Source organism: Vitis vinifera, chromosome 14 (assembly GCF_030704535.1).
Source record: "Vitis vinifera cultivar Pinot Noir 40024 chromosome 14, ASM3070453v1".
NCBI lineage: Eukaryota > Viridiplantae > Streptophyta > Magnoliopsida > Vitales > Vitaceae > Vitis > Vitis vinifera.
The window spans coordinates 24,563,370-24,578,705 of NC_081818.1; the positions used below are offsets into that span (position 1 = coordinate 24,563,370).

The window sequence follows — 15,336 nt, forward strand, 5'->3', positions numbered from 1 at the left end:
TTTAAATGCGTTTCAGTGATTTTCGGAAGTATTTCTACTTTTTTTAATACTTAAAATTTTTATCTTTCAAGTATAAAAAATATTAAAAACGCTCCTTAAAATCAAAACCAAATGCACTCTTAATAAGAATTAATTACTCATTTACCTTGGAGTCCAAAAAAAGCCACTCGAACCCGGCCCAGCCCACATTCTACCTCGAGATTTTTTTTTTCTTATTTTGTGTCACGTATTTATTTATTTATCATCTCCTCTACTTCAAATATTTTAAATTGTTTAAATGTCGCATGTAAATTTAATAAACATAGTTTCTATTAGGGGTGCAAATAAGATCAATTTTTGAATAAAAAATAAACTGAACCAATATAGTCAATTTTATATATGATGAAAACTGAATCAACTAGATTTAAAGTATAAAAATCAAACTAAATCAAGCCTTTTGAGATTGGTTTAGTTCAATTTTTGTGAATCGGTTTTAACTCAACTTACTAACATTTTTAATCCTAAGCCCAATTGGAGATTTGTGTTTATTTTGAGCTCAAATTCGATTCATTTAAATTTATATTAAGCCCTAAGTCTAATTTATTTTTAAAATTAATTGAAACCAATTTGAATTTAATGTTAAAAATATATTAAATACATTTAGAATTATTTTAAGCATAATATAAAAATAATGAATTACTTTAATAGAATCTAATATAAAAAAAAATTATCAAATATTAAACAATTATATATAAGTTTTAGAATATCAGTTTAGTTCGATCTTTAGTGATTAGAAGATAAGGAAATCGAAAATTGAACCAACAAGATCGGTTTTCAAAATTCTCAAACCAAACAGATTTTTTTATTTTTGAAAACCAAACCAATATGATTGGTTTTAATTGGTTTGGATTGGTTCATCAGTTTTTACGGTTTTGCTTACAGGTTTGAGTCGGTTTATCAATTTTTTCAGTTTTGCTTACACCCTTAATTTCTATTGAGGAGAAACGAACATACATCTAATGATCATACAAAGCTAATAATTTACATAATTAAGGAGGACTCGCAATTCTGAAAGAGGCCGAAATTCACACTTAGAGACACGAGTACAACATTGTTGTAGCTCGACTCCTACTTTTTACATAAAATACACATCATTGTCGAAGCTCGACTCTAGCTCTCTCCATTGCTTCTTTTGCTGCACTTCGTTCAGCTTCTCTCTGCTGTTGAAGTTGGATGGTTTGGCCTGCGGCCTTGTACACACCCTCCAAATTCTGCTTAGTCTCTAACATATCTTGAGAGATTTGAAGTAGATGGATCTCCAGAACTGCAGTCTCCACCTCACAGCAGGATAGCTGTGTCTCAATTTGGAGGAGCATCTCCCTGACTCTGATGGCTTCTTTCTGGAGGAAATGAAGGCGGTCGTCTGAGGATGTAAAAGCGCCCATTGCCTTGCTATGGACACGAGAGATATTTTCATAATGGGACATCTTGCTACGGTAGGAGTTCATCAGCTCTTGAGAAGCAAGGTCATTGCGGATGGTTGATTCAATCTGGGCCAATGTTGATGCACAGCCAATGAATTTCTTGACCCGTTCATAGAAGGGTCTATAGTCAATCCCCAAACGATCCAACCCAGCAAAAGCAGAGTTTGCTTCTCGTACCATGGACTCGTGATCCTGTGGATTCATCAACTCCAGAAGAGTGAGAAGCTCATTTTGGACATGCAATGCTGCCTGCCGAAAAGCTGCCCAGATTGACCCAGATATAACAGCATTGCCTCCTAAAATGTTGGGAGGGTTTGTGAGGCCAGGTGGTTCCAAAAGAACATCTAATGTCTGAGCATCCTGACCATGAGTAAGCCGCAACAGATCTGAAGGACTTTGTGATAAGTTACTTAAACATTCAACATCACACTCAACATCCGTAGGAACGAAGATGGGATCGTACGAAGGGAAAACACCTGTTGAAGAAATGAGAAACAAAGTCGGAACATAGAAGCAAGGTGAAGGGAAAATAATAATAATAATAATAATCATAGAAGGGCATGTAAAACCTTACAGCAAAAGAGAGGCTTAGGTGGGGGAACTGTTAAATATCGAGGAGGAGGAAATGCAAGTCGGCCCAACCAACCCAAGACGTTAAGGCGTGAAATTTCATGAACAAGATCTGCCACCCAAAATATAGATATTTATACTCATCCCGTAAGGCAAGAAGATGTTGCACTGGAAAAATAAGCTATATTAAACGAAGATAGCAAACAGAAGACAGCACACAAAACTCACATATGAAACAGACCTAATGAAGTAACATCAGCTGCATTATGAAGCTTCAGAGAATGAAATTTGGAGATTTCATCATGTCCCCTGTCCTCTATCAGCAACATATTGCGTTCCTCTGACAGTCCTAATACAGCCTCAGGGTTTGAGGGACAAGAATTTTCCTTCACTGGTGAATTCTCCACCCTCTCCAGATGCTGAAAACTCAAAGGCTCCTCCTTGAGTGAGCAACTCTTTCCAGTTTCAGTGTCCTGTTGGCTGATCCCTGCAGACTGATGAGTGCTACACTGTTTCGTTTCATCTACATCATTGACCTTGGTATTTACCTGAGCATCCTCCCACTGAAAGAAATTACAAGCTCCCTGTCCCTGTGACAGAATTCAAAGTCCTTCAATTGGGAACTAAGACAATTGCATGATTCATGAAAGTACAGAGCACATGATAGTCAAAAATGCCAGAAGGCGGGAATTTTTAGAAGCATGAGATAAGAGGACCAGGAATTACATTTCTAAACTATAATTATGACCCTGATTCACATCTCCCTGCTTGTTTTAATCATAGTCTAGACATACCAGTGAAATACCTGTGGCATGTGGCAGTGAATACACTCACTTCCATAAGTTTGTTTAGCATCTGAATGGATCAATAAACATGGATATACAATTTAACTCCAAATTGGATTAATCACTTGGAACGATTATTCACCACATTTACCTCCAATTAAACCCGACACAAGCAAGTTATAACAGCAACATTACCAATCAATAACTGTCTGTAAACAACTATTTTTAACATGATACATAATACACATGCATGTCTTGCACCTCAGCTAGTTTGTATAATGATAAGATAGTAGGAAAAAGGATGGTATAGTTGAATACATAAAAATATGTTAAGAAGCCACAGAATTCGTTCGGTGTTCTACAACAACAAACACAAAATAGAGAATTCAAAACTATAAAGAAGGCTTCCCAATGTCTTTCACCTCAGCTAGTTTGTATAATCATAAATTAGTAGGAAAGAGGATGGTATGGTTGCATACATAAAAATATGTTAAGAAGCCAGAGAATTGATTTGGTGTTCTACAACAACCAACAAGAAATAGACAATTCAAAACTATACAGAAGGCTTCCCAACCACCATTCAGAAAAGTTGGTTGATGACAGAAGCCTCACATGAGGAGCTAATTCAGGGCTGTCGCTATCCCCTTTTTCCTTTTCATCAAAATTCAACTCCAATCCAAACAGTTGTTCTCCATATCCCAATTTGGGAAAGAAAACATTAATGAATTCTTTATCCTGCCATGCAATCATGTCAAAAGGAGCAACCAAAGAATCTGATGATGACAGGTCCATTGATCAACCTACCTTAATCAAGTAGTTCTCCAGTTCTCATTCTGCCAAATGGTTGGATTTAGGAATGGGATAACAATAGGAAAGAGACTAAACTTTTCAGTTGAGTAATATGGTCTTTTGAAGTACCTAGTTGCCCATAACCTATTTATAAAGTGAGGTTTATAAGAAAGTAGGGTTCTACAGGTATGGTTCAGGGACAGCTCTTTCAAACCTAAAAGAAAAGTTCACAGCAAACATAATCTAAAGACCCAAATCTTAAATTGCCAAAAAAAAACCATAAACTTCAGAGCAAAGACCAAAATAGATCAGAACAACAAATCATTCTCAACATGCACAAGAGATCAACAGAAGGAACGGTAAGTCATATACAAACTACTTGAACACCTGGAGCTCAAAACTATGCATGACACACCTTTTTCACAGGGCAAATGAAAGATCTTCGACCCGCGTTTGGCCCAAATTTTTCCATAGAAATTCTGCAAATGCCAGCACCGCAAGAACACATGGGTATAGATGACGGAGGCGGAGGGGACTGAGGAGACTTGCTGATTTCATGGTCCGTGACCGTGTCACACCACTTAAAGAAATTGCAATCTCCACCCTGAAAACATTGCTGAGAATCAGAATCACAACAAAAAAAAAGCAAAAACCCACCCAAGAAAATTTGGGTTTACCATCATTTTGGCGGGGCAGGCATAGAACTTCCTGCCTGGGTTCCTCGGGGTCCTGGAGATGCGAATGACGCAAGTCCCAGCACCGCAGCGGCATTGAATGTCGGGGAAATCGGGGGAGTCGATGGAAAGGGGTTTGTCGTTGGGGGACTTGTAGGGACAAGCTCTGGCCCAATGACCATGCTTCTGACAGTGGAAACATGTCCCCCCTTCAGTCCTATGACTCTGGCTGCGGATTGAGGACTGCGCTTCACGAGCCAACTCCATGTCTTTACAAATTGAAGGATTGAAAGAGAAGGAAGGTCGATTACTGGTACGTTCGAAGCTGTCTAAACTATCAGGCACTCTCCCTTATGTTTTTGGGATTTCTCTACTGTGTTGTACTCAGGTTTCTTCTATGTAAGGTATGATCGTGCAAACAGCATGGTCCTTTTTTTTTTGTTAGAGTCCGCTCAAGTCAGCAAGCCACTGTCACCAAAAATACCATGGCCCACTTTGTTCCTTAATACTTCACTTGTAAGTTTCTTTCTCTCTTTATTATAGATGCATGTAGGATGTGTCTACTAGGAAAAAAATTTGATGAACAAATATTAATTGAAACTCATAAAAATATTTGAATTTTAAAAAAATAAATAAATAAATAAATAATATTTATATATTAGGAATTCTTTTAAAAAAAATAATGTATGTATAATCACTTTGTGATATTAAATAAAAAAATGTGTCTTAATTTGTTAACAAAATTATATATTTATAAACAAAAATAGAAAATATTAACGTACCTTAGCTTAAAAATTGAATAGGGTATCAAAAAGGTCATTTTTCGATACCATACTGAAAATGCACCCTTTTAGGCCAAAAGGGTCTTTTATGTTAAAATAAGATTCGTGTTCATTTTCAAATTTATATGCGAGATATAACGCTTTTTTTATTTCATGTAAATAACAGAAGTTTAACGGTGAAACTTCATTTGGTAATTGAGGTTTCACTTCAAAATTAAAATCACGTTTATCAATTGAGACTTCATTTAAAAATTAAAGTCATATTTTGACAATTAAAACTTCAATTTAAAATTAAAGTTACATCCGAGGTTTCAATTAAAAAATAAAGTTGTATTTGATAATTACGATTTTAACTTAAATTTTTTTTAGAAAATAACAATAATGTGCTCCTCCGTTGTAACAAAATAACAATTTTAAATATATGTTTGAGAAAATAGTCGAAATTAATTTTTTTTCTTATTAGGACTATTTTGTCTCAAAACTCGAAAATGTACAACCAATCGGATAGTATTGTGTAGCATTTTCTGGTTTCATTTATTTATTATATATGATCTCATTTTTTATACTTTCCTAGTTTATACTTTCATCTAATGGTATAAATCTCATAATACACATTAAATTTGAAGTTCGATATGCACAACTACTACACTTTAGCTAAGAAGGCAAAAGATCATGTGTGGTATAAAGGAAGGGTTTATATTGTTCTTCACAAGTAGAAGAGTGGATTAATTTTATTTTTATTTTAAGTGTATTTAATAATATGAAATTTAAATTATGTATTTATATTATAAATAGTGCTACAAATAATATCAACCACTATTGAATACATCAATCAAATAAGTATTATATTTTATAAATAAAAGAAAACAATAGGCCTTGTTTGATAACTGTCATTGAAAACAGTTCTGAAAAAATGATTTTTAAGAATAGTTTTTGAAAATTGTTCTATAATGTTTTATAGAATAAAAATCTGTTTAGGAATCTGAAATTATTTTTAATCTATTTTTTATATTTTTAAATATATTTTAGAAATAATTTTTATGTCCATAACTTTAAAAATTTTCATTGAGGAAATTTGTCAACAAAATGATCATTTATTTATTTATTTTTATTCCTTTTCACTTTAATGAGAATATTTGCTTTCCTTTGCAACTTTTTCCATGAGAGAATATTCCTTTTCCTTTAGAATTTTTTACATGAGAGAATATTTATCTATTTTTAAATTTTTTTCTACAACAATTAAAAGGTTCGATTTTATTTGTAGTCTTTCAAATTTTGTCACATATCATCTTTTTAATATCTGTCACATGTCAAATATATGTAGTGATAATTTATTTTACTAAAAACTTTTATGTTTACAAAAATACATAATAACAAACCTCATTTAAAATTCGAGTAATATATTTTTTTATTCAAAATATAATAAAAAACAAGAATTACATTTAGAGGGGTTTTTGTTTCTTTTTTCTTAAATTAATATAAATAAGTTAAAAGGAATCTTTAAGATAATTTTAGTAAAAAGTTAAATACAAATTAATTGATAAAAATTTGAGTAATTTTACTTTAAACATTGTATATTAATTATAATAATTTTAAATTAGTTTTTCAATATAGATATTTTTAGGTAAAATATAAAATATTTTATAAATGTAACATGATTTATAATATATTTTTAAATTATAAAGTTTAATAAAATATTTTTTTTTATTGAAAAATGCTAAAGTATAATAATTGTGTCTGTCAAACCCTAAATCCAACCCAATAAATGTGTGATATGAAATATATTCAATTGGATAAAGGTATAAAATAATAAGATTAAGGTATAAAGTACAAATAAATGAGATTATAGAACACCTCCTTTTTTTCACAAGGTATGTTTTAAAATGATATATTTTATAAATATTTAAAAAAAATATTATTTCAATAATTTGAACAAAAAAAAAAGAAATTATTCTCAATAATAATTTTTTTTGTTCTAAAAAATCACATTTTAACATTTTTAATGATTTTTTTTTAAAAAAAGATTGTTTTTGAAAATAAAGTAGTAAACCTTCAAAAATAGTTTTTAAATAATTTTAAAAAATAGATTGTTTTTTAAAATAAAATATTTTTAATTAAATTTTTATAAAATATTTTGAGTAATAATTGAAAATATGAAAATATTGGTAGAACATTCATGAGTATAAAAATATCGTTGAGTACAATAAATTAATTTAAAAATACACCGAAAACTATAAATTATTGAATTAATTAGTTAAAAAGGATGAAAATAATATTCATATTTGTGAATTTAATATTTTTCGTGATTTTATTTGAATAGTAATCAATTTTTTATATAGATATCTTTAACTATTTCAAGTATTTACATATACTTTTAAAAGAAATTATTAGTTTTACAAGAAAAAATGAGGGTATTTTTGTTAAAATTTAATAAAAAAAAATGATAGAGGGTTAGTTTTCAAAATTAGGTTTTTAATGATTTTTTTAATCAAATAATCTAAATTATTAGAAAAATATATTTTTAATAATTTTGAAAATCTACTGTTAATAATAATAATAATAATAATAAAAATTCAGACCTAAAACCCTACAATCATAAATCCCTATCTTCCTGCAACATATATATATATCCAGACAATACATCCAGCTAACTCGAGCGCCGCTGAACACGGTTCTACTCCTCTTTGTTGTTCTTCTACTTTAGTTTCTCAATCAGTGTTTGATTTTATTTTCGGATAGGTTTTCATATAGATGCGAAGGCGACCCAAAGAATAATCTACTCTTGTGCATTAATGGCGGTTTCCTATTCGCACTGTCTTCAATCTCTGAGGGTTACTCCCAGAACTCGCCTCTTTGTTTCTAATGTTGATTGCTGGAGAGACAACCGCATTATGAAGTCCTACTCTCCGGTTTCTGCTTCCTCCAAGAAACCCCACCAAGATCTTTCCCTTGAAGCTAAGGTACTTGATTTTAAACTTCATTTCCATTTATATGTTTCTTTTTTATTTATATTAAATATAGTCTTGAATTGATCCATCTGTTGTAATGCCTGAGGCGCCCTCACTGTGCTCGACAAAATGCCCCTGACAATGAAATGAGATGAAATGAGCTGTTATGGGAAAATGGCATTGTGGGAATTGAAGTATTATTTATTAATGCGTGGATTGTGGAGAAAATTTCTTTGAAAACTGCGTGCTTGCTCATTTGTGTCCTTTTTATTTATGGGTCTAAAAGGAGATGGGTGGAAGTTTCGTCGAATGATTTACTTTCATTTTATGCGTTCAGTGTGCATGGGCAGAGTACTCTTAATCCCTCTCGATGGTTTGATTCATACCAGAAATCTGATCTGTGCGATGGATTAAATGGGTTGAGTTAAATTCCGGTTTGCAGTCCAGTGTGTTCTTCTGATGACCCAAAAAACTGGATATTGATGGTTTCCAGATAAATCCTTTGTTAATAACTTATAGTCCTGATAATCTCATATGGGCATGATTATTCTCTCCCTTGATTATGTCTTGGAAGATATTAATTGGTGTATGGATAAGCTGCTATGCAGCCAGTTGAGCAGTTAAGAGTTTCTGAGAATTTTGCAAGTTTCAATGATGGGCAATTTGTCTATTTCTTAGACCAGTTTGTTATGTTGTGTTTGACTGAAGCCCCCAATAGGGAGCATATTGAAAATAACCCTGTCTAAGCATTGTGTTGCACTTCCCCAATCTGTTTTTTTCTCTGAGGAGATTGTTCTTCTTTTATTTACAAGTGTCCAATTTTGTGCCAGACATAGGTGTCTACCATGGCCACTATTGTAGGGACTGTTATGTTGAGAAGAAAAACATTGAGAATGGAACTCCCATCTCATATGTTGGATATCCCTTGAAGGGTGTTCATTGTTGCTCAACAATTAATTTTTAACGGTTATGCAAGCTTCATCTGGACTCTATATCTCAACATATTTGTTACTAAGGAACTAAGGAACATGATCTTTGTGTCACTTTGTATGCAGTATCCTTTTAGTTGTCACTATCTGTTTGACATTTCTAGTTTCATTTGGGAAGCCCTATATCTAGTATGCCATAAAAAATATAAGAATCTTGTGAATATCTTGTCTTTTTTTATTTTATTCTGTGTGGCTGCCCCTTTTTTAAAGGTTGAACCAGACATAGTCAGGTGTCTACCATATATTTCATTGGTAGGGACTGTTACATGTCTGGCAAAGAAAAGAAAGAGAAGGAAAACATTGAGAATGGGGCTCCCATCTCTCTGTTGGATATCCCTTGAAGGCGTTCTTCGTTGTTTGATGGTCAACATATGATGACTATGCGAGCTACATCTGGACTCTATATCTTGACATATCTTGTTACCAAGAGAAAACAGCCATTCTAGGATCTTACAGTGTTTTTCAGCTGACACCATCTGTTTGATCTCGGTCATGGTCTTGTATGGACTATTAAGATGTTTTGCCAGTCTGACCTGCTTCTTAATCTGTTAACCATAGCTCAGACATCAAGTGCTATAACTTTTGTTTGAGTAGTCATATGTATAGCATGGAAAAAAGTTATGAAAATCTGGTATGTCCTCTCTTGTTCTTTTATTCTGTGCTGCTACCTCTTGTGAAAAAGTGGAACCAGACGTAGTCAGGTGCCTACCATGGATTTGAATGGGAGGGACTGTTACATGTCTGGAAAAGAAAACAAAGAGAAGGAAAATATTGAGAGTGGGGCTCCCATCTCTCTGTTGGATATCTCTTGAAGGTGTTCATCGTTGCTCGACAATCAATGTTGAATGATTATGCGAGCTACATCTGGACTCTATATATTGACATGTTCTATTATTAAGGAAAAACATATGAAAATCTAGTGAGCATTTCCTCTTTTGTTCTTTTATCCTGTGTTGCTACCCCTTGTGAAGTGGTGGAACCAGACGTGGTCAGGTGCCTACCATGGATTTGAATAGGAGGGACTGTTACATGTCGGGAAAAGAAAAGAAAGAGAAGGAAAATATTGAGATTGGGGCTCCCATCTCTCTGTTGGATATCTCTTGAAGGTGTTCATTGTTGCCCAACAATCAATGTTTATTTATGCGAGCTGCATCTGATCTCTATATATCGATATGTTCTGTACAACTGTTTGAGGAACTTCAACCTTCTTTCCCTCTGTATACAGTGTTCTTTTAGCTAACGCTATCTGTTTGATCTTGGTCTTACTCTTGAATGGACTGTTAAGATGGTTTACCAGTATAACTTGCCTTCTAATCATAACTCATGCATCAAATGTTACAATTTTTGTCTGGGAAGCCATATGTATGGTATGATAAGACATGAAAATCTAGTAAAAAGAAACTCCTCTTTTGTTCTTTTTGTTGTGTTGCTGATCCTTTTTTTAAGGTTGTGCCACCCATAGTCAGGTGTCTACTTTCAGATTTGAAAGTTAGGGACTATTGCATGTCTGACAAATAAAAACAAGGGGAAAGCATTGAGAATGAATTCCCCCACCCCTCTTTTTATTTTTTTGATAGGTAAATTGAGAATGAGGCCCCCTTGTCTTACGTATATCTCTTGAAGGTGTATATTGTTGCCCTACCATCAATGTTTAGTGATTTTGTGAACTACCTCTGGACTCTATATCTCAGATGAATCCTGTTATCAAGGAAAACAACTTTTCTAGGAACTTGGGCTTAGTATAACTTCACGTACCATGCTTTTTAGGCAGCACTATCTGTTTAATCTTGGTCATGAATAGACTGTTGAGATAGTTTACCAGTCTGACTTGCTGCTTAATTATAGCTCATACATCAAATGTTATAATTTTTGTCTTGGAAGTCATATATATGGTATGGGATAAAAGATATGGTTATCTAGCCTATATCTACTCATCTTTCCTTTTATTTTGTGCTTCCATCCTTCTTTGTAAAGATTAAGCCAGAAATAGTCAGGTCTCTACGATAGATTTGAATGGTGGGGACTGTTACATATCTGGCAAAGAAAAGAAAGAGAAGGAAAAATAGAGAATGGGGCTCCCATCTCTCTGCTGGATGTCTCTTGAAAGTGTCCATCGTTGCCCGACAATCAATATTTAATGATTAAGCGAGCTACATCTGGATTCTATATGTTGAAATACTTTATTATCAAGGAAAACCAACTCTTTTATGAACTTGCATTTTGTTTCTTTGTGTATAGTGTTCTTTTTGCCAACACTATCTGTTATCTTGGTCATGCTTTTGAATATACTTTTAAGATGGTTTGCCTGCATGACTTGTTGCTGAGTCATAGCTCATATATTTACAATTTGCCTGTATGTGTATACTATGTCATTAAAAATATGAAAAATTATTCATTATCTTCTTTCGTTCTTTTATTTTGTGCTGGTAACCCCCTTTTTTTTAAAAGTTGAACCAGATACAGTTTGGTTTCTACTATAGGTTGAATTGTAGGGACAGTTAGATGTCTAGAAAAGAAAAGAAAGAGAAAACATTGAGAATGGGTTCCCATCTCTCTTTTAGATATCTCTTGAAGGTGTTCATCATTCCCTGATTTTCAACACTTATTATTCTGCAAGCTACATCTGAACTCTATATATCGATGTATCTTGTCATCAAAGAAAAAAAATGTTCTAATTTCTAGGAGCTTGGGTTTATCTCACTCTGTATCTTCAGTCTGGCTGATTGCTTTTCTTAGAGAAAAGTACTAATTGCACATCTCATTCATGCATATAACTAATGTACTGATAATGAATGGTCTCAATTTGGCCCTTTTTGGGTGTCAAGCCATAAACTGTACTGGATGGCTTATTAGGCCTCTGAACATTTTCCTGTTTATCCTTATTTTGCTGTTGTAAATGCAATTTTTTTAGTCTAGCTTGACCTTGCATAATCTTGACATCTTGGTCTAAATAAACATTTGAAATGGGTGGTTACTGTGGTTTATCATATGATCTTTGCTTGATTATTGTTTGCTTTTGGCATCCTGGTCTTGCATCAATTGTTAAGATGTTTGCCAATATATTTTTCAGCTTATGTAACTCAACTATAACTTTGAGTGTTCTGAGTGGTAGATGACAGATTTAACCAAGATAGGTAATTATGCATTTCATTATACCAATTATAGCATAATTTGTCCTCTGTTTCATCACCATTTTCCTTCCCTTCTTTTGTTCCTTTTGGTATACAAACAAGATGGAGTAAGGTATCTGACAGGATATATTTTAGGTTGAAACATTGTTAGACAGTGTGAAGTGGGATGACAAAGGTTTGGCAGTGGCAATAGCCCAAAATGTCGACACAGGAGCAGTTTTAATGCAAGGCTTTGTAAACAGGGATGCACTAGCTACAACCATTTCCTCTCAGAAAGCAACATTCTACAGCCGGTCGAGGTCAAAGTTGTGGACAAAGGGGGAGACGTCATTGAATTTCATTAATATTCATGACATTTTTCTTGATTGTGATCGCGATTCGGTATGTTTTTTTTACTCCTTTTTAGTTGGATGCATAAATGAGCAGGTCCTTTGTCATTAGATTTGATTCTGAACTATTTCTCAGATAATATACCTTGGGAAGCCTGACGGGCCTACTTGCCACACTGGATCTGAAACTTGCTATTATTCATCAGTATTTGATTTGTTAAAAAATCCTCAGGTTTATATTCCTTTCTTTTATGGTATTCTTTTTGTTTTGTTTTTCTTTAGTAGGAAGAACAATAATTTTTTCCCAGCCCTACTTTGGACATGCTTTATATTAATTTTTTGTTGCAGGGTGAAGAGAATAACAATTTGGCATTAACGGCATTGTACTCTTTAGAATCCACAATTTCCCAGCGAAAAGCTGAAGTAGCATCCCCACAAAATGGAAAACCTTCATGGACAAAACGACTGCTACTTGATGACAAGTTGCTGTGCTCAAAAATTCGGTAATGTTGGCTCTGTCAGATCTGTTTTGTCACAGTTATAGTCCCCAAATCCTCAAGAGCCCTCTTGAAAATTTTAACAAATAGATTTAGGCATTTCATTCTGAGTTTTAACAAGTTTTGTTAACTTGCATCATTTACAGGGAAGAGGCAGATGAGTTGTGTCGAACGCATGAGGAAAATGAGGATAAGTCGCGAACTGCCTCAGAGATGGCTGATGTACTCTATCATACCATGGTCCTGCTGTCACTGAAAGATGTAAAAATGGAAGAGGTTCTCCAAGTCCTCAGACACAGATTTTCTCAATCAGGTATTGAGGAAAAGAAAAGCCGGGCCACACAAGGTTAAGCTGGGGACTTATTGTATGCCAAGTCTGTTCATGCCACCACCATATTGCATCATTGCTGCATGTCAACTGCTGATACCCAAGTAGTTATTATATACAAGAAATTAACAGACCATTTGGCTCATGTGTTTCTAACCACATGTTGAATCTCCGAGCTGAACTGCTGTACCCATATGACAAGCCTGGCTGTTTATTGCATGGTTCCTAAATTTATGTGGCAAAAAGTCAATGCTGTATATATCAATTTAACCTATTCTGGGTTTGTTCAATTTATTTGAATTGTCATATTCTACTTGAATCAAGTGTTATTCTTTTTTTTTTCCCATGTTGGGTTTATGCCCCCATGTTTGGAACTCCAATCCAACTTGGCCTCTTTTTTTTTGCCCCCTTTTTTTTATCTTTTGTTTTTGTGGCACAAGTATTTCATTGTCTATTTTTCTTTGTCTAGTAAAATGTCAATGCATTAATTTTTTTTAATTATATTCAAAATAAATAGAAGATACAAAATTAATAAATATTATGAAATTTTATAAATTATTTCTATGATAAATATTTAGAATTCTCTTAATCTTGCCATATTAGGGGCATGGTGTGATGTGCAATAGGAAAAAATCTGTCCCCTTGTGATCTTTATTCATCTTTATTCTTGGATGGGAATATCCACCACCATAAATGCCTGTTTGGTTGGACACTAATTCACATTTGAAAAACTACATTTTTTTTTGAATGATCGTAATAAAGTTCATAAAGTTGTAGTATTTCTGGGCATGTAACCTTGGCTTTGGGTTTGCTCTCCAATGGTCACCAATTCGAGTCCCCTTAGGGCCATTAGAGGTTTATTCGGTTCTTAACTTCAGGGTCCTACGAGATTAGTCAAGGTGAGGTGCGCGTAAGCTGACCCGGTTCCGGGTATGTAACCTTTTCAAGGAAGACATAGACCATTTGTCTCAAGAACTAAAATCGATTTAGAGTTTATTTTGACAATTCTTTTATTCTAAGTGTTTAAATATTTTTTTCTTAAATTTTGTGATTTTTATTTAAAAACATTTTTTAGGTTAAAATTGTCTTTTGAATCTAATTATTCAATAAAAATTGTTGTCAGATCATCTATCGATGGGTTAACCATGATCTAATGTAATATCAACATGATATTATAGATATCTAATTTATATATTAATGATATTAAACATTATAAAAAATAGAAAATAAAATATTAATATCATTATAATATATTTTTAATATTAAAAATGTATCTAGAGATGAAATAATATTTTATTTTTTCTAACTTTAACAATCATATATTTTGTTATTCTACCCGACTGGGTCAATCCGCCCAATGGTTTAATCTAAAATTATTATTATTATTATTATTTTAAGAAGAATAGCAGGTTAGACAAAATTAGAAAATGATTTAAAAAAAATCATTTCTAATGCTTTTTATAAAAACAATTGATAGATAATTCTTTAAAAAAACATTTTTATAGAAAATGTTTCCGCTAAGAGCTCTTCGAAAAAAACCAATATTAAACCTGATAGGTGAGACAAATCAATATCCCAACCCACCTGGAATCCGTCACAAGTTAAAAAATAAAAAATAAAAAAATTCAAACATTCTACTGGCCCATTTATATTAATCTCAAATCCATTTAAAAAGATTTCTAAGTCCATGTTTGGTTCCCAAAAAGTTTAAAGAAAAATGTGAAGAAAAGAAAATAAAGAGGAAAAGTAGAATGAGAGAAAAGTGAAAGAAAATAAAAAAATAGATTTAAAATTAATAAATTATTTTAATTTTTTGTTTCAAAATCATTTCATTTATTTAAATCTTTTATAGAAAGATTAAATAGTTTAAAAACATATAAATTTTTTATTAATCTCAATTATATTTGACTTTTGTTTTATATATTTTTTTATGGTAAAACCAAATATAAGAAAATTATTTTCTTTAATATTTTTTAAGAACCAGACATAGAAAATGTATCCCGAAAGATATAAGGTTATATTATCTAATAGTAATTCACAAAATATTTTGA

At 32.7% G+C, this 15,336-nt stretch overlaps 2 protein-coding genes across 2 annotated transcripts; one reads left to right on the top strand and one right to left on the bottom strand.

Annotated features, from left to right (window-relative positions):
- Positions 1-978: 978 nt before the first annotated feature.
- Positions 979-4,701, bottom strand: LOC104881640 (uncharacterized). Its single transcript, XM_010662359.3, has 5 exons — positions 4,285-4,701; positions 4,023-4,211; positions 2,275-2,623; positions 2,038-2,145; positions 979-1,939 (listed from the first exon to the last, which is right to left on the bottom strand). The coding sequence occupies exons 1-5, from the start codon at positions 4,546-4,548 to the stop codon at positions 1,131-1,133; spliced, it is 1,719 nt and encodes a 572-aa protein (XP_010660661.1). The 5' UTR covers positions 4,549-4,701; the 3' UTR covers positions 979-1,130.
- A 2,958-nt stretch (positions 4,702-7,659) lies between these two features.
- On the top strand, positions 7,660-13,604 carry LOC100258301 (histidine biosynthesis bifunctional protein hisIE, chloroplastic). The gene is made up of 5 exons (XM_002277208.5): positions 7,660-8,023; positions 12,267-12,512; positions 12,597-12,692; positions 12,809-12,963; positions 13,104-13,604. Exons 1-5 carry the CDS (start codon positions 7,856-7,858, stop codon positions 13,306-13,308), a joined length of 870 nt encoding a protein of 289 aa, XP_002277244.1. The 5' UTR covers positions 7,660-7,855; the 3' UTR covers positions 13,309-13,604.
- The last annotated feature ends 1,732 nt before the right edge of the window (positions 13,605-15,336 follow it).